Source organism: Trematomus bernacchii, unplaced genomic scaffold, assembly GCF_902827165.1.
Source record: "Trematomus bernacchii unplaced genomic scaffold, fTreBer1.1, whole genome shotgun sequence".
NCBI lineage: Eukaryota > Metazoa > Chordata > Actinopteri > Perciformes > Nototheniidae > Trematomus > Trematomus bernacchii.
Window position 1 is genome coordinate 13,562,956 of NW_022987739.1, and position 25,795 is coordinate 13,588,750.

At 39.5% G+C, this 25,795-nt stretch overlaps 2 protein-coding genes across 4 annotated transcripts in view; both read right to left on the reverse strand.

Annotated features, from left to right (window-relative positions):
* Positions 1-4,608, reverse strand: part of rabgap1l (RAB GTPase activating protein 1-like) — a 104,519-nt gene extending 99,911 nt beyond the window's left edge. For 2 of the 3 annotated variants that reach the window (XM_034147605.1, XM_034147606.1), the window contains exon 1: positions 4,524-4,608. The gene's annotated coding sequence lies outside the window, so the exon portion shown is untranslated. The remainder of the gene's footprint in view (positions 1-4,523) is intronic. The other variant, XM_034147604.1, reaches the window with a different exon arrangement.
* Positions 4,609-7,186: 2,578 nt separating this feature from the next.
* fam163a (family with sequence similarity 163 member A) lies at positions 7,187-22,913 on the reverse strand. The gene is given in 6 exon segments (XM_034147612.1): positions 7,187-7,289; positions 7,291-7,629; positions 8,198-8,312; positions 8,909-8,930; positions 9,253-9,340; positions 22,572-22,913. Coding segments are annotated over 3 exon segments (492 nt in total). The 5' UTR covers positions 8,291-8,312; positions 8,909-8,930; positions 9,253-9,340; positions 22,572-22,913; the 3' UTR covers positions 7,187-7,229.
* Between the last annotated feature and the right edge of the window lie 2,882 nt (positions 22,914-25,795).

Here is a 25,795-nt window from a genome sequence, read left to right on the forward strand (position 1 = left end):
GGCAGGAGTTCCAACAAGCCGTTTAGGACAGAGAGTGAATACACATACTATACAGAGATGCTGTATGAGAAACCAATGTGAGTTTGGAACATTGAACAATGTAAATCTATTCTAGTATACCTCAACAATGGAATTATGATCAGTAGAAATGGCCATGACATGGGACCTTTAAGACCCTCTATTCCTCAAAGATAAGAGCCCAAAAAAAGTGAGCATATTTTCTAAACCTAACCGGCAATCTGTTGAAAAGTATTCAGTAATTTGAGTGCAGTCAGTGTCTTCCACATCACTCTGCTACAATATTTAGCAGCTGTCTGTCACAGACGCGCAGGCCCAATAGTCTGGCAGACACATTACTGTATGGTTCAATATTCAAATGTTCATAATAAATGCTATGAACATTAGAGAAGTGTAATATGTGCTGTAGTATCCTGCCACCAGCAGCTGGTTTTAGTTAAACATACTGTTGCTAAGCAGCCACTGTCTGTACAGTTATTTAACTGATATGTTTGGCTTCACTACTCACAGTAGATACATCTGTTACCATTCACATATCTACAAGCCTTGTCACACTAGCTAAATGCCTTTGTTGAACCATTATCTGTAAGAACCTTTTTTATAATAGTTGTTAGGAATCACTAACCATCTGAGTTTATATTTGCTAGCACAGCACCAACATACACGCACTGACAACATCTGTCTGCACATCTGTATCAGCACAGTGCCTCTACATGTTACATCCTGCTGAATCATGAGTTGGACTACAGCACAGACAAACATGTCATCATGCAACGCTGCTTGATACCTGGCTGTAAGAAAGTAAGCATAAATAAAACACACATATAATTAAGAACTTTTTTTGTAATCGCTCTGAAGTACTGCACTGGGTTTTCTCAGCTATGCTTAAGTTCATTGACGTCATGTTTTTTCCTATTCTCTAATACGTTATAAGCTAGAGGGTTCAATATAATAGGGTTTTATATTCAGTGTTTATTATGATGCCGTGAAGAACGATGCAAACACAACCAAACACACAAAGGTGAGAACAAAAGCATGAAGGGGCATTCATTCACACTCAGTGACATGATTACATACAAAAGGCCTTCATACACACTTAACTCGAGCAAATTATGCACACTGCACACCCAAATAGACATATATGAGGAAGGCAGCAGGGTCATGTGCTCCAATCACACTTTTTCAATTACACAGAGCAGCGTGAAGCAGAAAGGGAACACTCAACTGATTCACTTATGAAGACGGGCAGTGAAAAGAATACTACAGTTTGTTGTTTGGAGCTAAAGTCTTTATTTGCTCTATTGGATCACAATGTCTCTTTTTCTAAAGTCAGACTGGATCTGAAGCATGATATGAACAGCAGCCAAACTCAACTGGCTATTAATCATAATTACTTAATGTTGACTATGCAATAACAGAACATCCCATAATCTCCCTCTCACACACAAACAAACATCCATGCAGGTACCGGAAGATGTTGTAACGTGGTTTTCTGTCAAGAATAAATAAAGGGTATACTGAATGTGACTGTTTTATCCACTACAGACTCATTTAGATGGAATCCGTAAAGTGCCAGTTGATCATTTTAAATGTGGTTATTCCACACAGATTTATCCAGATTACATCGTTTCTAAATTGTCTCACTTTTGCTGGCCTTGTTTGGCCGAACAGTCACTTTGTTTTTGGCAGAAACTCGCACTTTAACGTTTGCACCCAGTCATTACCAGCCTGCCTATCCAGTAAAGTCCCAGTTGGCAGCCTTGCTACCCAACCCAGGGCTGGACGGAAACTGTGAGTGTCCGGCGCTGCAGACAGGCTGAACAACTCCCACAGGCACCGGGCCCTACACACACGTGATGTCTGTGAGGGAGTTAAGTGATTTTCTATGGGTCGATTTAGCTAAGGCTGCATAATAAATTGTAATTTATTCATATCACTATATCTACACATTGCTATTGACTGGGATCTTGTGGCCATTGAGTGAGTTAAAAGAGAGTATCAATAAATATATGCACTTTTAAATGAATTAAATGACACTTCACAGGAAGTTTGAGGCAAATGTGAGTTGGCTGGCTGTTTCTTTTGTTTTAAGATAATGATGGCCAAAATGTCTGATTTTAGGTTGGATAACAACATGGTATTAATCCCCACTGAAAAATGAATTTGCCACCAAATCAACTCATACAGTACACAAACAGTAAAGGCAATACATTCACACTACTACTCAACAAATACACATACACAGTGCAACAATGCCCAAACTGCTGACTGCATCTGTACTGCCTCTTTGATAATGGAGCATAAGCACACTGAACAGACCTGTTGAATAGGTATACATAATAATAACATTGTTAGGGTTGGGCTGTTTACAATAACTTGTCAGTATTAACTTGTAATGTATCCTTGTTAAACATTATTTGGTCTTGTCATTTTTTTATTTTTTTACCCTGTTACCTACTGAAATGTGTTATTACTGCCAATCTTAACAATGATGTCTGGACAAGTTACCCCATACTGGGATCAGGGTGTGACAATTACTGTCAGTGTTGCCAATTAATTTCCCTGTATGCATCATGTTCTGGAATCCCTTCTGTAGAAAAGCATCCACCACACATCTTGTAGCCTCAGTCCGTCCTAACGTGAACGAGAATGAGCCAGGTGATGTTTAACTTAAACAGTTCTCTTGTGCTACCAAGATCTGAAACCTGATCTAAGGCTTATTTAGGCGCCCAACACAGTAGCTGCTTTCACACCTTACACCGGACTTTGAATCACTTCCTGTTATGGATGATGCTAAAGCCATTCCAGTTATTTTCATATTCAAATGTGATGAATACCTGGTTTCGACCTCAACTATTGAGATAAACTTGTGTTACACACTTCAAAACAGCAGCAGCACAACACTGTATTCAAGTCTATCAATAGACGAGGAAATTCTGAAAATGTGAATTATCAATGGGTAATGGACACTTCTTAATTCCTGATATACTGGTTAGTTCTGTGGCTGGTTGTGTCATACTACTCATTATCAGATACATACTTTATGACAACAAAACACTCCATCAAGACACACCACAAAAGGACACTTTGGTTTAGAGCCAATGCTAAAGCCTGGCCTTCATCTGACTTGTACCAGTGTATTCCTGTTTGTTTATATTACTACAATGATCTACAGCCTGTCGTGAAGCTCTGAAGTTTTCTAGTGCTCTTAATTATTACCAGTATTTCTCCTTGCCACTTTAAACGGCAGCAGTTCATATCCCAATACTTCATACATTCATTAAAATATCCATCCCACTAAGGTAATGTCTCCAAATGCCCACCAAATGTTATATCAGGTACTTCACTTACTAAATATTGTTAATACCAGCTCAATGTTGCCCTTTTAATGAGTAACTCTACTCTTATAGGGCTAAATTAACTTCAAACAAACTGTTAAATAACCCATTTCAAGGTCATAAACAGATTTATATTTGTATTAATATCACCCAGCCCTGCTTTAGTTATGGGTTATGAAATGTTAACTCTCAAGTCTCTCCTTTAGTTGAACATCAATGACACAGATGATGTAATCCAAAGACACATCCTGAAGCTTATGATCAAACAGGGAACAAACGCTATGGCACCATGACATCAGTTGCAATAATGTGATTGAGGTATGGCTAGTTCCTACTACACACCTTGAGCCCTAAACGCCAACAAGTTTAAAAACGGTGGGGTATTGTTCTAATTATTTCTTAATTAAACCATATTCTGTGTACATCCCTAATTTCCAAAAACAGTTACCTGATTTAGAAATTCATAATGTTTGTTAAAAAAAATAAAAATGTTCAGAGACCTAATGAAATATAGACTTTATCTGTGTTCGTGTAGATGCTTTCAATAATTACTGCAGTAAAGTGTTACTGCTGCTATCATTTGTGTCTGCAGGCCTGGATGGAGCACATCACAAACCCTCACAACATTAGCAGTAAGCTAGTTTTATATGGCAGCTTTTCTATTTCGAAAGGACATCTAGCAGTTGAATTAAATGTACAGAATACTCGTCAAGCGGACAGGTTGAAATCACAACAGCTAGCTGATACAAACTACAAACACAGGCATGCAGTAGACAAGCAAAGCAATTCAGCTAGCGGAAAGCTAACTTATCAGTTCAGTCACAGCAGTCTTTATCCAATAACGTAATGACAGCAACAACATTGGTTAGTCACGAGCCGACCTGTAGACGCGGGGCTATCTGCCAGCCCAGGTGAATGCAGGCTAAACAGGAAGTACCAATGTGTACCAGGCTGCGAGCTAAAGCTAAGTTTGGCTGATGCTAACTAGCTCGAAGTCCAAAACAGTCGGACCTCTATCTGGAGGAGCGAGCTCACTCAGCAACACCCCGCCCCACTCCGGAGGAAAAATGAAGAGAAAGAAGAAGGAAAACAACATTTCTCATCTCACTGAAGGCTAACGGGAGACTAGAACGAACACAGGTGTTGAGAAAATAGCTGTCAACTTACTTGTTAGGAGCGTAGAGGAGTTGGTTGCTAGTAGTAGTAGCTGTCAGAAGAGTTGCAGCGAAGATCGTATATGTCAAACAAGATGAATCACTCGGGAGTTCAGTGACACGCCTTCCGGTTTGGAATGTGATTCACGCATGCGCTGTGAGTCTGGCACCAACCTTACATATTTTTACAGGGCAATATTTCTATTTTGGACTTTAACATTTCCCATTTGCTATATAGTTGTATACACATTCACATTTCTTGTTGTATAATTCCATTGGAAAAATTCATATGAATACAGTGAGACATCTATTTAGGCTTGTATTTTACACAGAAGAGCTAAAGTATGCATTGGCTCTGTTGATTTACATCTGTCTCTTATTCAAATTGGATCTGACAGCTGCATGAGAGCCACAGTATCAAGGCTTACACTTTACAATGAAGGATTCCTTTTGAAAAAACCATAGGATAAGTGAATGTTTTGCTCTGATAAATAGTTTTAGCATCTGATGGTGGTTGTTTGCCGCATGACAATCATAAGCTCAATGTCAAAGTTCATGCTGTCTCCAGAGCTCATGGTTAGTTATGGTAAGGGTTTGCATTTATATAGTGCTTTTCTAGTAAACATTTAGCAATTCAACTACACCCAATTAACTTTATGATAAAACTGTGGATGTGATATTAATTGGACATAACGTGTATGTATGTGCCTTGTAAATCATCACACAAAGAGACATTTCAAGCAGTTACAAATATTTTATAGTCAAAAGTTAACACTGTCAAATATTATTGTTTCTGTATTCGTCAGGTACAATATCTGTTTTAACCACATTTCTAAAAATCTTCTTATCTGTTCTTAAAGATAACTGGTTAAGTATGTAAGTAATAAAATATATAGTTGATACAATGCCTAAATAAACAAATGACAATAAATACTCTGTGGTAGTGGAAACAACATGAAAAAAAACACTAGTTTTATGTCTCCTTTCTCTTCAGAGATTTTAAACGTATCAAACTTGTCAGCCTTTGGTGATGAACTTTCCTTTTGCCAGGCTTCTATTTACTTTTTTTTTATCCTTTAAGTCAATCCAGAGAAATCTACAGTTCTATTGTAAAATAATTTTGAGATAGTGTATTGTAATGGCACTGCAGTTGACTTTTATTTAATCTAAGTGAATGAAAAGGTAAGAAAAAATAAATGAAAAAGCTTCTGATCAATGAATTCCAATAATGTAATATGCACTTTCGTGTATTGCTATAATGGCAACACTAGGCCTCTCTGGAAATCTTGTAAAATAACATGACCCAACATTATACTACACAAGTCCTCAATGTTTCTTGCTTTGCTTATTTAGCCTCACTTAATGTTAATGTTGTTATAGATTGAAATAGAAATAGAAAAAATCACAGGAAATATTTAAATATAATGTTTTGTCTGACAAGCAATGCTGGGTGATTGTAATGTACAAAATGAGCACTGTGCAACCGTTTTAAATCACATAAATGTGTATTATGACTTCTCACAGTATGAAAAAAAACATAAAATGAAATTACATGATTATTTGCTTTTCAAAAACTCAACATGAGAGTAGTACAGGAGTACATAAGGAGTGTGTAGACAAAATAGCACAAACTACTGTAGTTAATCACACTCGCTCAATCAAAATACATCATGTTGTATTCCAGGGGGTTTATGGTTTTCGTCAAGAACACAATGGGATCAAAAGATGCGTTCATTGCTTTCTGGTTAATATTTACAAATCAGACTTTTTGCATCACTGTCAAAAGAGATATTTACTCAGTTCATTTCAAGCTTGCCATTCTTGTTTGTTCACAGGCCTACACCTTTCTGGAGAAAGTGGGGATTCAGTGTGGATCTGGCAACCCAAAACAACCACTGTATTCATGATCCAGTTTTAAATCGCTTTTATGTATATGTACATGTGCAGCATTGTCATATCTTCCTCAGAGTCCACCATGCTTACAATATTCCTATAATTGAGTTGCTTGATGAGACAAAAGAAGCTGAAAGGTGATGACTGGAGATAAAGAACTGCAGTAGTTTGCCAGACAGCTTGCATAGAGTAAGCTCCAGTCGTCCATCCTCTACAACCTTCTCCTTTAACTCAAGCATGCGTCCAGAGATCCAGAAAACTGCAGAGGGGATGATGACTTTTCCTTCTTGAAACTTTTACAAATGTATTTCAGTCTCCATTTTGACTATCATGAAAACGTGTTTTATATTTACTACACACTCCATCATACTACATGTTTGTCCTTTGGCAGTCATAAGGAAGATGTGTAGCTTAAATTATCTAAGATAGCCCTCAGTCAGTAAAGACAGTAACAGTCAACAGACAGATTACGAGTTTACAACTAGACCCTTTATGTCGGAGCATAAAGAGACATGTTCTCACAAGAAACCTACAGTTTTATCTACAGTCAATTACATAATTACTATCATAGTGAAAACTTAAAATGAAAGGATATAAAGTTAGGAACTAGGTTTGAAAGGGATCCCTGTTTGTCACACTTTAATCTTCAGCAGTTGCCTTAAACAATCGTCTTAAACCCCCTTAAATCCCCCCAATCCTTAAATAAATGTGATAACTTCCACAAACATATAATCCATTATATTGTGGTCTTATTAGAAGAGCTGTTGGAGTTTGTGATAGTGAAATTAGGGGTGTGTTTGGGTGTGATTTCCTTTTTTCAGAGTGGTCACACCTCGGTGCTGATGGCTCGGGTGTTGGTGTAGAAATCGGGGGGGTCGGCCTCGCTGGGTCTCCCTCAGCAGGGAGCCTCGGACGGTAGGCAGCGGCATCGCCAGCGCCTGGTTCTCATAGTGTGTGGGCATGTAGGTGATGCGCTCGCCACCGTTGCGCATCTCGTCAGTGGTACGGATGTAGAAGGGCGAGTCATAGGGCGAGCAGGTGGGGCAGTAGGTGCGTGGCCCCCCTGTGGGTTTGGTGGGGTCGGAGGCTCGGGGCAGGTCTGGTGGGGACATGGACAGCGGGGTGATGATGGACCCGTCCAGGCCGGAGACACTGCAGGCGTTGCAGGCAAAGTGTTGCTGAGAGATGGAGCCGCTGTCAGACCCATTCTTCTTACAGCAGTAGTACTACAGAGGGGAAAGTCCATCACAGTCAGACAACAAAACTAACTGCACTGCAGTGTACCACTCTACAACACTGAGGTTGTTATTAAATGCTATCTCAGTTTCTTGAAACAACTACAAATTTGAAGATACAATGAAATAAATCCCAATAATAGATGTAATCAACATGCTTTAAAAATGTGTTTCTTCATAATAACTGTCCTTTTAAAATGACTGGAATACAATTTCTACAATGTCCCTAAAACAAGTGGGTTTATCAAGGTGGGATTTATTTTTTGGTTTACTAAGCTATTGTAATATTGATTAAAACAACTGTAAACTACAAATTCTTACTGAATATTCAAAACACAATTTCCATTTAACTGAAATAACTAACATGTATTGCTACCAATAATGTATGATTTTCTTTACATATTTGATGACCATCTTCCAATTTGATACAATATGTATAGCTTACAGTCTCCTATAAGGTGATATGTATATCATATATATATCTACAATGTGGCAGAATGATTCATATTGAAGTGTGATTTGACTATCTTTGAACACAAACACACTGAAAGAGTTGTACCTGGAGTCTACAGTAACAGAGCACAGCTATGATACACAGAAGTATCACTGTGGCCAGTATTCCTCCGGTTATGACAACAGTTCCAGCTGTCATCCGACCAGCTCTCCATCAAACTCTGACACAGGCACAGGAAGTGACATCATTAACAAGAGACGCCAGCTACAACAGCACATTTGACTTTCAATCAAATCACGCAAAGGTCAGCATCACAGTAAACACAGACGCAATGTGCTGGAATATATTTTCTCTGTTAGAACGTTAATAGAACAAACTCAAAAGGTCATTCTATAATTATGTGTAGAGAATTATGTGAAGAACATGAAAAGTGTCTTTGATACAAGCATGCATTATCACAGGTAATACAGCAGACAACTCTCCTAACTGCAAAACTGAAACTGAATCATAAAGAAAATGTAATATTTATATTGATAATTGTAAACCTAATATACTTTTTATACCCTCCACAGGAGGTAATGTTTTTGGTTTGGTATGATTGTTGTGTGAGACGGATAAATGGAAAAACTACAGGCACAATTTTCATGAAACTTGGTGGAGGGGGGTAGCATGATTCAAGGAGGAGATCATCACATTTAGAATCGGATCCTGGTGACTGGGCGGATTCACAATAATTCATATATAAAGCATACATTTACCATGAGGCATAAATGTTACAGAGTAAACCACACTGTTATTATCTGTTGTCATACTCACGTTCAGCAAAGTTGCTTAACACCTGAGGAGAGAAAAAGGGTGGTTCATTTGACTTATATATAATAGAAAGACAGACAGACAGACAGACAGACAGACAGACAGACAGACAGACAGGCAGGCAGACAGGCAGGCAGACAGGCAGGCAGACAGACAGACAGACAGACAGACAGGCAGGCAGGCAGACAGGCAGGCAGGCAGACAGACAGACAGACAGACAGACAGACAGACAGACAGACAGACAGACAGGCAGGCAGGCAGACAGACAGACAGACAGACAGACAGACAGACAGACAGACAGACAGAGAGAGAGATAGATAGATAGATAGATAGACAGATGGACTTACATCAGAAGAGTGTTTAAAGGTTGTACGTGTGAGGAGAAGTCACATTAGAGGTCAAAGGTGAGAGGACTGCCACACTGTATGAACATATCTGAGGAGAGAGGAATTGGAAAGAATAGTATTATATAAAAGTATAAGCTTCAGTGAAGAAGCTGTACACATATTCTCCACAAGGTGGCACAGACAGAACAGACAATAATCTCTCACAAATACCTGGCAAAACAGAACTCCACTAGATACAGTAATGTCTTTGAAGGATTAGGAAAATGGCCACTTGTTCCCCTTGCCCCGACCATTCTCAAGTCAGCAAAAATGTAAAAGACCATACCGAATCACACAACAGCTCCTAAGATGTGTTAAAGATCTCAAACGCATGTATGTATATGATAGTGCTAAGAGAAGCTGAATTCGTTTTTTCATTCACACACAAATGTTGACAGTCTGACGAGAAGTAAAGGAGGCAGTACTGTGGTCTGAACCCCTTCTCTGGCACCAAGCTCATAAACCATGTTTCTGCCAGAAAGTACACTTGCCTTCAATTATTTGTAGGGACCACAGGGGATGGCAGCCGACAGATTTCTCTTAACATCACTCATCATAACTCTCTCCAGTGCGTGCAACCTGAAACTCGGTACACCAAACTGTATTTTGCATAATTAATGCCAGCGCGGTGACTTGTACTCCAAATGGAAATGAAGTCACCGCTGTCACCACGTCATCCCTAACTCATAACAGATCTGTTTTTCTTCCTGTTTACATGTTGCTCTGCAAGCTCTTTCAGGCAAAGTTGGTGGTTAGATCAATTTGAGTTCACTTCATTTGACAAACTCCAGAGAGAAATTAGATATGTTCATCAGTACACACTCACACAGTGTGCTGCTGAGTGCAGGCACAACAAGCTGGATCAGACACTACTGGGTCCAGATTAGAGCAGTCTTCAATCCCCAATACTGCCTGAAGAGACTGATAAGACTCTCTCACACAAATACAAAACTCAACAAGGCAAACATGTAGTCATGCATCACCACATACATCAGTAAATCCTAAAAAGTATGTTTGAACAACAAGGCAATTGAAAGTGCTTTACAAAAAACATTGAAAGCACCAACACATGCAAAATAACTCACTATAAAATGACATAGTACTGTATACATCATATTAAAGATAACCAGTGATCCAGTTTATAATCATGAGCTCCTTTAGGCTATAGATGTATATAACGAAGTTGCAAGCATATTGTTGTTGTCTTGTCTTTATCATGCAACATTTTAGCTTGAGGCAGAAAACACATTTTTCAATCCCACCATGTTCAATGTTCAAATGACATCACTGACACCTGTCAGTCATCTCAGCTGGCTTACAGTATGTGTACCCTGAGGCTGTCAGTGATGCTGATGTTTGTAAATCTTCCATCTTATATTACATCTTGATACACTATACTATACTAACGGTATGGTGTGTTCGATTTTGGGACGATGCAGTATTTGTTGTTCATTTGAAAGACAGGTGAAAAACGAAATGTTTGATTGGTTGCCAACCTTGACAAGACCCCAGAGGAAACAATAAGAGTAAGATGAGTACTCAACTACTTTGCTTTAGTTTTGGTCTGAATCAATTTGTTAAGATAGCAAATTGAAGGAGCTAACATTAACACAAGGAGAGTGCAAGAGATATCAGGGATCAGGGTTTCTTTTTTAAAGCTTTTACATCTACTATCATTAGCCATTTGTATTTTGAGTTTTATTTATTTGTTGGCACTCCATTGTTTCCATTTATTTTTTCTTCCAAAGTGTTTTGGTTTGTAGGCAAAAAAACCTTCATGCTGTACAACTGCAGGTTTCCCATATGCTGTTTTTGGCAAATCAGAGTAATGGGAATATCTCCCCCTCTCTCTCTCTCTGATGGAGTGTTCCCTCTGGACTCTCGGCCATCAGTCTTCAGGAGCAGCTGAAGGACCTTGACTGCCCCGGAGGATTTTTACGAGATTGATTCTTTGGATCTTAAATTGCTCAGACCAGCAGTCGGCCAGTGTCAGTCTCTCCTCTACAAAACACACCACAAACACAATCCATGCTTGTAACATAAACGCCACAGGTCCCATCCCAACAGTGTTTGTTTTTGCATAACAAAGTATGTTTGAGAAAGACACCAACCTGCTCCCTCATCGATTAAATGTAAGCAGAAATGTGAGAAATTATAGAAATATTATGCAATTTTGGATAAAGGTTTATTAAATGAACTTTGAATCTTCCTTGGAAATGAAAGCAGTCAGTCAAAATGCTGCGATCAGAAAACCATAAACAGAATAGAGAAGTATATTCTTATTTAATCCTGGTTTTAATATTTTGGAAATGTTTGATGTTGTTCAGAACTGATTATTACACGACCAACCAAAATGGCGAAATAAAACATTGCGGGTTGCTTTTGCAATGCTTTTGAGTCCCAAAAAATGTGGATAAGGTAAATGGAGGGCTGAGAATTTTCCCTCCATCAATGTCAATCCAAGCCCTGAACCTAGAGCAGTGCTTGAAGATGTGTTCTTTTTAACTTACTACCTTCTAAGTGAAATTATTTAGTTTTCCTGACAACTTCAGGTGTTGATCCCAGCAGCAGCTCAGACCCAGAGCCAATCTACCTAGGCAATAATCCAAATAAAAAAAACACAAAATGTCATCACATATTTTGGAAAACCTCCATTTTGTCATCTAAACTCCACGGCTCTATAGCTGCTGTTGTGAGCGGAGAGAAAACAAGTGGCACATCCAAATGGGATTCATGGTCACAGTTGAAATGTAATTTGTCTAATCCTGTTATCTGGCGTTCCAACGGCTTTCCTCTATCTGTTTCCTCTCAAACGTCTCTGTTGCGGCCCGGTGTGGGCGTCTGTGTGTGTGTTTGCATGTAAGTGTGCATGTGTGTTAGTTCACATGCGTGGGTGTAAAGTTAATACAATTTGGGGGTCGGTTAAGACATTGTGGTATTTCTTTTTCATAAAGATTATTCAATGTCAAAGTAAAATTAAGAGTAAAATGACAAAACAAAAATCCATAATCTGTTAAAGCTCCACTGGGAAACTTCACACAGTGGCTACATTAAATTACAGGATGAATGTTTGGATCAGTTTTATATATTGTTGTAAGGGGATGACAGCAGATTGAAAAAGCTTACTCATCTGTAAAATCACTAATGTTATTTGAAAGTAACATTAGCTGAACTTCTCCTCTGTAAAGGTGTGGGCACTGTCCTTGGTGCTGAAGTGCTGTTACTGGAAGCACAACCTACTGTGTCTATGCTGTTTTGTCCATGTTGTGAACCCCACAAATGTATGAAATGATTAGGCAGGGTGGATTGAGCTGTATGGCAGGTAACTGTGTGGACAATTTTTTGGTTTTGCAACCAAACATTTAGATTATCTTCTGCACTCGCCAAAGTTGGTAGTGGTTTGTCCCTGACATGTTACTGTTTTCATTTGCAACAAAGTTAGTATAATGTAAAAATGCTAAAGTTAAAATGCAAAAAAATCAGTACTGTTACTGCTGTATCAAAAAGTGTAACTACTTTCCGCCTGCATGTTTTTGATGTAATAACGCTTCAGTGATAACTACATCAACTTCGAGAATGCTAAAGCTTACATGTGACCTTGACAGCCTTCTGAGGGACCTATAGGAGCTAAACCAGCCGTTATCACATCTTCTCTCTTGAGCTGTTGCAGCAGTTACGGCCCAGTGGGCAGAGATTGATGACACTGAACATTTCAGTTCAATTACTTGATTTTGCTCGAGGTCATTTGGGGCGAAGAATGCAATGAATGTGAAGAACCACTCCCCAGAATGATCCTCTTGGCCCTATAAAAGTACATGATCAATACAGGCGGTAAAACGCCTTTGCCCCTGTGAGGATGGAGAGAGATAGGACGACAGAGAGTTGGAACACAGTTTCAGTCTTTTTCTCCGTCCAATCTGGACCATGTTCTGATGCTGTATAGGCTGCTGGCAGATTTATGACTGGTGTACTTTGTGCAGCTCTGCAGGCTACTGTACTCCAGCCAGCCAGCTCCTGATTCAGCCTGTCTACACACTTGCTGTGACTCAAGATGTGTTGAATACCTTCACTCACATGGCAGGCAAAAGATTCATTAATCACGGTCCATCTGTAATTTCACACACGTCAAATTCAACTTCCTGCCTTTCAATATAGGCCTATCACCAGATTCCTGGGCCAGTAGGATGGCTGTGGGCCCAGCTGACATCCACTGCACCATGACTGCTGTAACAACCACAGCCACTGCTGCTGCAGATTCTACTAATATTGAAATGAACCTTCTATGATCACAACTAATGCAATAGAGTTTCATTTTTGACAAATGCTGCCACTGTTCAAACTTTACTGTAAATATGCTTTTGGTTTAATGTTTATAGTATATCCTAACTTCTCTTTTAGATAAAGGCTTCCAGTTTCTTTTGACACTTGATTATTTGCATTAAAAATGCTTTAACGATATGATTTGTATTTGACCCAATCAACTGTTGTTTTAGGTTGATATGTATTAATTTCTAGCACTAGAACATGTGTTGGTAATCTGCAGAAGGTAACTATAGAATTATGTCTTCTTAACATGTGCATGGCTGTTAACAAATCAGAGTCACATATCCGCTGTGACACCAAATGCATATTCGACTATTAAACATTGTCTTAAAATCCATGAGCTGAAATAATATCAGTGAAAAGGTTTCTGGTGAAAGTCTAGGAATAAAAGCCCTTCTATAATACAGCAAAAGAGTGCCCTTAGGCAAGGCATTGTACTTGTGTAGCTGCGGCCTGTAGCTGGGGCCAACAGCAGTAGGTTGTGAGCTCCCAGGTCAGGTGACTTGTACATGTATGGTGCTCAGCCAATTTCCCCAGGATAAACTTCCCCAAACACATTTAGATATTAAACAGATATAGACACAGCAGCCTGCAGCAATGCTCAGCAAACATGAAAGGTAAAGCTGCACTTGTGTTTCTCATATTTGATGAGTGTTGGTTTTGTTCAGACAGGGCCAATACTCTACACATGTATCTGATATTGACAGATTGTTTTTCACCGTGTTAGAAAGTATATTAGGAGATGTTTCTGCTGATTTGTGTTTAAACTGTTTTGAACATCCTATTCGTCCTTTAGATGCTTACTCAAAGAGGGTTAAAACATTTCCAGAGCCATTGCTATTGTACACAACCCTTTGTGAAAAAGAGAACAACAGAGAGTAACACAATGTGAGAAGGGACAGCAGATACCAGTCTTCAGCTAAACAAAATGGTGTTTAATGCACACACGATTGCAACAGTGGAAACAATTCACATATCAACATTAAGAGACAAATAATATAATGAGGGCTTAGGTCAAACCTACAGAGTCATTAACGTTTATACAGATAATGTAATTGTAATATTAGATTTCCTTAAAAAACTGGTCTTAGCGACATTTCTCTCATCACGACTTAATGGGTAGACAATCATACAGTTAATCCATAGTCCACTTATTGCCATGTCTATACCCACTGGGTGTCGTTTCCAGCATGCCTTAGGTACAAGGCAATGTCTGAACATAGAGACACACATACAATCAGAACCACAGCTTATTAAAGAGACACTTAAAACCATCTGTACATCTGGCCTTTGCTGACCTTCAGTGGTTTACCTTCTCACCTTCCAGCAGTGGTATATCAGACAGAATATCAAACTCTTTACACTCCGATTTCCTCTTATGCCTGACATTGCCTCCATTCAACGCCTCCAACCAATTTCTGTAGCGAGGGGATTTCATTTTCTTTGACCAATTAATGCTTTGGTCACTAGAGACCAAAGCATGTCCCTGATTTTAACAGCATTTAAAGTCAAATCTGATGTGTAGCCATGCCAACATACTGCTTTGATGGTTGGTGTTAAGAGTGGAGTGGAGCAAAGTAAAAAGAAAAACAACATGGATGTAGCCAGCTTTGACCGGACAAATTCGAAGGTCTGGACGAAGGAAAGTGATGTCGAGTTGTACCCTATGACTCTGTGGCATCACTGTTGGGTGTGGTTATTGCACATTTAATCTAAACTCATGCATTTCCACTGCATGTTACGTCATGGCTTCAGCTAAATAAAACTATTTTAGTATGGTTGAGCCATTCATTTAAGGTGGAGTTTAAGCACTTCAGACCACTGATTACTCAGACACTCAGTTTAGTTCCCAAATGTCCTGTTGTTGCAGTGGCGGCTAAAGGAAGGGGGACAATATGCAGTAGAAAAATACATAACGTCTGGTACAGTACCTAAAGTGAGTAGCTTTGACTCAAACAGAGCTGTGCCATGCAGTGGAGACAATCACAATCGACTGCCTCTGGCTTTGTGGGGACAGTTTTCACCACTGAGCCACTGACTCGCTCGCACTTCAAACTGGAAGGCTCAAATAGATTTTCTAGTTAATTTATGTCCAGTTCAGAGAGATTCCCATTGAAGAACTTGAGCAGGAAAAAGGACTTGACGGAGAACATGCATGCGGCTCTGCGCCTGCCTGCTTTACGAGGTTTGCAGAGGTGTCATTATGGCTGCTCAGCTCCTCCTCTGCTGTGCTGTGATATGCCAGCTTCTCTTTCACACTTGGCAGCAGAGCAGCATCATTGAACGCACACCCAGTGTAGGGCAGCGGACAGCCGGGACGCTGTAATTACTGTTCCTCCATTCTGCTGGTCAGCACAGCAGCCTCATAAAAGGAAATGAAATGGTCCCGCTTCTATCTATGGGGGAGTAATGTACCAGGAATATTACATTAGCATACATTCACATGGACATTTTATCTGTGACAGTTAATAAAGTGAGGGAGCACAGCCACAGATGACAGGGTTGGCAGGATGAAGGCAGGGCTGCTGAGGTGCCTTGCTCAGGAGCAAACATAAACGTTAGGGTTTAATGAGATGTCAGCTTTCTCTTAGGACATGTTTTTTGTCCATAAGAAATTAAACTTATTACATTTTGAATTAGCCATTTTTCTTTTGTGGCCACTTTACTCTAATGCAGTGGCGAGCCGTGAGCTTTATACCTAGGCCCTCTGACCCCCACCCCTTCCCTCGAAAAAAAGAAAAAAAAATAGTTATTACGTCACAGCGTATACTTCAGCGGAATATCAAAACAACGGCCCAGGGTGCAAAACGCATCAATGACAGCGACCCTCTACCACACAAAACAACACCTGTGAACCCAATTTGTGTTCTTTGACATTGAAAATGATATTGCATTGTGTTTGTTACTTTCGTTACAGTTGTATGTCTTAAGTGTAATTTGGCATGCTTTTATTTTGAAGGCGAGTTCACACTGTTGACAGGAAGTTGTTGTTGCTATGGAAACAAGAACAGTTTCACAGCGGGCGGAACTCGTCATAAAGTCCGCGATAATAAAACCCACCCATTTAGAGGGAAGATATGATTGGTCAATTGTACTGTCATTTGACATTACTCTCTCGTTCAGTTACTATAGCGGGCCCTCTGTGAATCGCAGAGAGGCCCGCTATAGTAACTGACATTCAAACAGAGACTGAACAGGCAGATTCGAAGGATTTATTTCTTTGGAAATGTTATTTTATTAAATCAAGTTTTTTTTCGGTAAAACTAATGAAAAATATAACAAAAATAATATTAAAAAAATATATATTTAAAAAAAATATATATATTTTTTAATGTTTTTAAATATTATTTTTTTGAATATCTTAGGCCCTCACAGAGGGCCTAGAGGGCCCTGACGGCTCGCCACTGCTCTAATGGCAGTACATGTTCACAGCTAATTTCTTTAAATATATATTACTAGAGGTTGTTAACTTTAAAGCACTATACATATACATGACACCTAACTACTTACTGTAGCAGTTCATCTATTTAAGTAAAATAGATTCAGGTACTTTTCTCTAGGGTCTAAGGATCAAACAAATGTTAATGTACCTCCACTTTTATATTCCTTGAATAATGTCAAACTAAGGCTGGGCGACATAGAGAAAATAAAAATAAAAACACAATATTTACAACCAAATACCTAAATCTTGATATTGCAACAATATTGAAGGCTGGGCTTTTGGTGCTTTAATAAATATTAACACAACAATATTTTTGATAAACAATCAGTAACGTGGATAAAAGGACTTGGTGGCTAAAGCTAAATAATAGAAAAGCAGTCTAGTGAGTTCAGACAATGACATCACTTTCCTGTAATGCAGCAATTGAAACCAAGAAAAGGCAACGTGCCATATTACAACACTTACAACACAACGTCTAAGACAAAAAAATAGGTCTCATCACCATATCTATATGATATCAATATATTACTCAGCACTAAGTCAATGATGTTGCAATAAAACATTGCCCCCTAGAACAGTCGGTCTGCCGATTGTAAAACTGTCACCAGTCAAGTCTTTGTCATTTCTCAAGCCTTTCCCACTCCTGTGAAAATTGATGAATTAGAAATAAACCAGCATGAGCACCACTTCGTTTGCCGTAAGCCGTACAATAAAGGAGTAGGTGTGAATTTGAGATTGTAACTCAAGGCCATTTCAGCACATGGCTGTGCAAAAAAACACCTCACCTATGACCTTCACCTCACCGGACTGTAACTGAAGCCAGGGTGCACCCTGCTAACAGCCGGGCAGACACACAGAAGGAGAGAGGCTTTCAGGACAAACACTGACTCAGGTCCCCTCTCATCTCTCTGCATTAGTTAGCACTAATTTATGTTACTGTAATAAACAACAATTTGATAAAAAACGAACAAATCTGTAAAATTCAGAAGGTTATACAACAAATCAAACAGAAAGGTTTGACACCGCATCCAACTCTTTCCATTAAGCAGCCTTAAAATCATAAATATGACCTTGTTGCGCATGATATGTCTCCATTCTTTTACAAAAACAAAGAAAATAAAAATGATTACGATCACACAATAATAAATAATACCACGTGCAAGTAAAAATATATGATATCTTGTATAAATCTGATAAATGAATGCGATGAGGACAGCTGATACAAGGGGCAGCCAGTGAATGACTACGATCATATAACGAAATGTAATAACTTCCAGTTGAAAGTGTTGATGTCAGCACTAAGAAGTGTGATATGTTTTATTCAGACTGAATATATATTTCAGCACATCTTCCATGTTCACTTCAGGCCACAGGAATATTATCTGGGTCTTGTAACCTCAAACTTTTCTCCTTCTTAATATTCATTGCATGTGCATGTTTGTGAGCTACGGACATGTATTGCAGCTCGCTCTGGGTAAGGGAATTAGAAAAACTGCTTTTTGCAAGTGTAAATGTTGGATTAAAGCTTCAAGCAATGCTTAGATAAGAAGATTGCTAAAGAAAAGGGCATCATATCTAAAAATGATAACAATTTGCTTGTTGATAATGATGATAAAGGGATGGAAATGTACAAAAGAAGATGTTTAAACTATGTAAATACAAGGGAAGGTTTATTCCTTTAACGAGAATACAAATATTCCCATTTCCAAATGTTTTTCTTGCACATAACCTTTTTATCAATCTCTATTACAGCAAAAGAAATGTAATTTGGAGTCAGTCTGTTTTACAAAACACAAGCTTTTCTATGGTAAGCGTTTTTGTTCGTCAATGTCCATTTGTGTCTTTGTAAGAACACAGAGGTTTGTATTTGTCTGTGTGCATGTCTCACGCGTATCTAACTGTATTTGAGTATGTTAATGTCGATCATTTTAAGTGTGTGCACGCTTTTGTTGTCAGTCTGATAAAGTCAGGAATTGTGTCTCTATAATTGTGTATGTCTGTATGTGTGTGTTTCTGATGAGTCACCACAGATACAGCAGCCAGCAGCAGTAGAGCAACGTTAGCAGATAACAGCATTTATGTTCCAGAGGCCTGCGGCTCTGCCAACAAGCCTTCCTCTCACTGGCCTCATCCTCTCCCAGCTTGGCTTCGTTCACATCTGCACGCCACACATCACCTCTCATTACACCACAGCGAGATTCACAAACCTCAGCAACTGAAAAACAAATAATACCTGCTCAGGCTTACCTGATGCTGGCGAGGGCTAAAGTTGTTAGTATTTACGGTAGTAGCAAGGCTTAATGTTGATTCCCCTTGATCTAACAACAAATCCTTTCTCCAGTCGAGATAAACCATAAGGTTTAATGTCTAGAAGGATTCTCACAGTATTACATCACGGTGCAGTGAGATAACCACCTCAAAAAAATATTATTCTTATAATAAACAATTTCAAACATTTAAACATCAGCTGTGAGCTTTTAAAAAATAATTCCTAGGATAATTAACATACTGTAGGTGCACATCCACGCAATAAAACACAGACAAACATATACTGTTTCCAATACGCATAGATAAGCGAATATACATGGTATGAGAACCGTACATTTTGATACAGCTATTCACTATACCATTCTAACTCTATGTACAGTAGATTTTAAAGCTGCATCAAAAGCCACACAGACCTACATGTTCTTATGATGTCATTCATATATGGCAATCTGTGTTTAACACATCCATGGGTAAAAGTGGCTGATAAGTTATCTTCCTCTCCAGGACACCATCCATCATGAGGAGACTGAAATCTGTTCAACTGAAGCTGGTTGATCATGGCAGATCTTGAGGAAAGCTGCCTGACGCTGAAAGCAGAAGGTGGAGTTAAGTTTCCTGTCCTGCTAAGTCTGCAGTGCAGTTTGGATGCAGCTTGTTTCACCTTTTAAGAGTGACTACAGTACACCCGACTCACGACTGTATGGGAAGAAATACCGATCTGGCAGCCAGGAAAACCTTCAGGGCTTCTCAATAATTCACACAGCACTTCTTAAACACAGACTCTCTCTCAGCACCCCCGCCCACCATGACCACGAACCAACAAACACACACAGATAGTCACACACTGCACACACACACATCCACTACTGCCACCTTTTAAAAACACTTTTCCATGTTGTCCCAGAAAATACATCCATTGTAGTGTCAGCAGAAGGAAGCAAGACATGGCTTTGCAACCAAAAGCAGGCTGAGTACACTGCCTCCAGAAAGCCTCACAGACAGGATGGGAAGTGAAATGTGTGACTTTACCACAGTAACAGTGCCCCTACTTTGATTTAAAAATGGCTAATTTAAATTCTTCAGTGCAGATTTCTGTGATGATGCTGATATTTTATTTACACTACAATATTTTTGTCTCCCAAACGTTGCCCAGTAAGCTTCAGATATGTTTGCCAATGTTATGTGGACATGATGCAAGACTATGGCTCAAGTTCAACAGAAACATTAAACCATAATCTGCTTGACTAAGATTACTTTCACCAGCCAGCCTTGCTCTTCAATTAGAGATCTTTTCATGTATTTTTTAGACCCCGACCATGACTTAGACATTTCAAAATGTTGGAGGAACATTTATCCATTACATTTTTTAAATGCAGTTGGTTGTTCGAGGCCACTACTCAAGGTCTGCATAAGGACAGAGATAATGATTACAAGGCTTTATAACATACAACATGTGCAGGCTAGTGAAGAGCATATTGCTGCCTTTGGCCATAATCATACTGTACCAGAGAGTGTATTTGTCCAAAAGGTTTTTGAAACTGTTTCTAATCAAGGTCACAAGGTCAGCTTTCACTGAAGGTAAAACGTAAAATTCATGAGCCATGAGGATTCGTCTGAGGTAAAAAGGCAGCCTGGGTTAACTGTTTGTTAAATTAAGGTTAATCAAATATTTAGTTTGCCAGCCAGAGAGGCTATTACAGAACAACTTCACACTGGCAGACTGAATGCTGCTAGCATCTAGCTGTCTTTCGTTTAGTGTTTTGAACTGTTGGCACAGCACACCATTATACAACCTGTGTATTAAATACATGTTGTCTCTTGCTGCTGTGTTAGCTGTGACAGGCCCTGACTGCAGGCTCCTCTGGGAAATCAGCCCACTTCCTGTTGTAACACAGCCACTGGAGGTGGAGGAATTAAGAAGTGTGTGTGTGTGTGTGTGTGTGTGTGTGTGTGTGTGTGTGTGTGTGTGTGTGTGTGTGTGTGTGTGTGTGTGTGTGTGTGTGTGTGTGTGTGTGTGTGTGTGTGTGTGTGTGTGAAGACAGGAGGATATAGAGATGCTGCTCCACCGTTATTTAGTCAAGCTGTATTTTCCCGTAGCTTCCTCTGTGAGAAATGGGTCAGAGCAGCACGGCACCTGCTGCTGGCTGTTGATGTGGAAGATCAATACTCTTCACATATTTCTACTTTAGCTGCTGTGTGCACAGAGTGAAGATTTAACTTGGCAAGGTTTTGTTATATGTTAATTATAAACATATTTGAGGCTGTCACATTCAGCTTCAAGTGCATGGGCCATTGCCAACCAATACGTTTAAACATGTTTAATCTAAAAGCAAAAAAGATCAAACTCAAGATGAGAGATTTTGTATCACCCTTTTATCTATTGCATGATGCTAATTGTATTTGTATAAAACAAACCTGCTTATGTAACACAAGAAACCAATTAACTACATTTGCATAATTCAAACAGTAACAGCTGGGTGATATGTTATATCCAATTTTATAAATGAGTCTCGTGAGTTCAAAAAGTATAAACTTGGGAATTCTGAGTTGTATAGCTTAATGAAATAACTTGTAATTGCTTCAGACTGTTTGGTTATTATGTTCCAATTATTGATAATTGCTCTTCATTTAGAAATATCTAACATCTTATACAAGCAAGCAATTCTTAGGTTTTGAATCTGAAATACAGTGAAGCACTTAAAACGTAACCCTTTTTTTTTTTCATTAGCATTTGAACCCCTGCTGTGTGGGTGTTTTGCTCAACTCAAATGAATGGAATATAATTTAAAGACAGGTGACCAAAGTGGATATTGGGCCCCTAGCCATGCAGCCTCTACCTTACTTTGTTCATCATCTTTTTAACTAGAAATGAAGCTGCTTTTTTTTTAAGCCAGCAGTAGCAGGCCCCCCACACCAGACTGAAGCAGAGTGAAAGAAGATCACAGCAGCAGGAAAATGGCAAAACCCCAAGACTCCAGCAGCTCCTGCTGAGCTGCTCCACTGTCACTTCCTCTCCTCTGGCAGCCTTAAAGGCACATTTCACTTTGAATTGAAAGAGGAAATCAATTGAAGTCACTAATCTCTATGCTAGTCACTTTGTACCTTTACATTTGCAACTGAGAAGGACTCTTTCATACCAGGGTCCGGCTCAGAGAAGTATGTGGCACCTCTAACAAAACCGGAGCCAATCCGTCACATGTAACAAACATAAACCCCCATCTCCAATTTGTTTCATAATTGCACATACCTGATCTGGTTACATGGTCCGTTTGTTAAACTCAGGCTTATCCTGTGGAGTTTGACCGTGTAAAGCCAGCAGCATCCTTATCGCAGCAGCAGGAGGAGAGAAGAGAAGCGCTGTGCATGGGACTGCGGCGGAGGAACTTCTCCAAGGATGAGTCGGAGTCCTGAGCGCACAACGCCGCTGGGATATCCTAACAATCCCGCGGTGGGACCAGCAGACTAAAGGTCAGAGGGACGACTGCAGACACAGCAGAGACCAGCAGACACCGACACACGGAGCATAGCCACGGTACGCCACCGGAGAAATAAACACTTAAGGACGAGGACAACACTTCAGGATAAGCGCTTTTTACGCGCATGTAACCTGTAATACGCATTAACCTTCACACACAGCAGCGGTCCTTTCGGGACTCCGAGAGGACAAACAACCATCAGGTAGCTTTGAATCGCTGAAATTCAAACGCACACATCCAACAAGTGAGAGGCGAGGAAACGATATGACGGAGTCCGCTGCTGGGCGGACTGGGAGGAGGCGGTGGGAGGAGAGGAGCCGCCCCACATCACACTACCTCCCTGGCAATGGACATGATATGGTACAGGATACTAAACAAATGTGTGGAAACATAAGGTTATTATTATTATCTTAAAATGGCAAAAATGTTTTAGAAAGGTCTCACGTTTGGCACTTGAAGTTCCACTTAATCTACATAACCATACTATACCAGACCACAAGAACAACATGTGCACACAATACAGTATGACCTTTGAGTATTGTTGATTTATTAACATGACTTAATACTATATTAGATAAATATATAATATACAATAACTAACCTGAATATGAGCCCACATATAGTAGGGAGTAACAAAAAATGATAGCAATGGCAGAAAAAAAAAGGTTTTAAAATGTTTTTAACAAGGTGTTTAAAAGTAATAAAGGGTGAGTATACATGTTCCTAAAACAAAGGATAATAACCTGAATATTATAAATGATGGTGTTCAGGGTGTTCCCGTTAGAAAAGGATGCTGGGTAATTTGATTATGCCTGCACACAGTCAAAAAAAATGCTACAGTAAACCCCCCCAAATACAGACCATGGGCTACAGTAATTGATTTGCCCTCAATCACTGGTCCCTTAATCTACTTACTGTTGCAACCAAGTCAAGGCAAATATCGACAGAGAGGAAAGGCCTGGCGGGCCAGACAGGTCTGTGCTGCACCACAACACTGAGACACTGATAGACTCATAATACTGAAACCAGGGTCCAACTGGGAAGATAAGGTTGTAGGAAGTCAGGGAATTTGGTTTGGGGCTCAAACAACACTTCAAAATGAAGTATGTATAAGGCTTCAATAGTCAGGTCAGAGAGGCAATACACGGCACATTGAAAAGAGTTATTCTTTTGGTGTTGGAGACATTTTAGCAAAAGTATAGTTGATTTTACTCTTGAAAGACTCAAATCTCTTTTATTAAACTCTGAGTTGACAAATATCCGAGTGTGGAAACGATGTGTCTTCAAATCAGACATGGTAGTGGTATTGCAGTAACACTAACTCTGAATGTTTTACTCTAAACTCTACACCTGCACTGTAAACCCGAACAGTACTATAACTCGTAAGTATTGGTACTGCAATCAAAGCCCACGATCAATTTAAATGAACAATGAAGGAATACATTATTTTAATGACTATTGCTGTTTAATTTCATGTGGATCCTAGTTTCTAAGGGAATATTGATATCTGAATTATAACTTTGTGTGAACACGTTGTGTGACTTGGGTGCACAATCACACAACATGAACATAGGGGCTGCATACAGCGCTACGTTACCATGACAACACACACCCCATCCCTTTAACATTTCAACACACAACAAACCCCGGTTCAATGACAACACATCCCGGTTCCATGTCAACACACAACATACCTGTTGCGATGACAGCACAAAACCCCCCTTGTTACCATAACTACATCCCATGTTACCATGACGACACACCCAATTACCATGACAACAAACCCTGTTACCATGAAAACACACAGCACCTCCTTACCATGACAACACCAACCATTACCATCACAACACACAGAGCCATGTAACCATTCCAACACACCTGTTACCATGACAACACACAGCAATCACTGTTACCATGACATCAAACAGCACACCCCGTTACCATGACAACACAGCGTCACGTTACGATGAAAACACACAGCGCCATGTTAACATAACACACCCCATTACCATGACAACACACAGCACATCCCCTTCCCATGACAACACACAAAGCCCCATTACCATGAGAACACACCCTGTAACCATGGCAATGCACAGCGGTGCATGTGTTGCCATGACAACACACCCCGTTACCATTACAACCCACAACCACACCTGTAATGAACTGCATGTAACACCATGAAGAATCACTGCCAAGCATGTTACATAAACATCTTTTTCCATACAGTCTTTTTTTCTGAAATTGAAACTATTTTCAGAAAGGTATTGTTATTACAAGATTTGGTCAAACTTACTATTACTTAATAATTGGCAAATAAAGGCAAATCTTGTATCGATATAATGAAGTCGCACTCTCATATCAGACATTTTCAAAATTCTATCAAGTGCTCACTAGACGCATGATTTTTAAATGGAAATGTCCACATTGTAAACCCGAACAGTACTACTAACACTTAAGTATTATGGGTACTGCAATCAGGGACAACTATCAAGTTAACCGAACAATAAACGAATACCTTTTTTTATCGAGTAGTGCTGTTTAATTTCATCTCTACACAGCAGAGATTAAGCTGCAGTGAGTGCTTGTTGTACAGCTCTGTACTTCATCTGTGTTCATTCAGCTAGAAAACTGCCTCCACTGCTGCAGAAAGCGATTTTACCACTAGCTGCCTAACAGACAGTCGAGGATTGGGTTGATGAGGAATAGTGGCCCATGTTATCTTCAAAATAAATCATGTGTACAAAGGTTAATCGACTGGATACAAAAGTATAATAGGTGAACAGAACACACTTACCTGTTCTCTACTTCAAAACCTAATCTTCCTGCCATAGAGCAAGGCACTCGCCCCCAGCTGTTTCTCTTCAGTCGTGACTCACGTGGTCCAGACCAGCTCATGTGAAGCAGAATATAACTTTATTTTTATCTCAGGAGAGAAAGGTAAAAATCATTTGTTTAAGATGCAGGGAGACTCGAACAGCCCCAACAAATATAA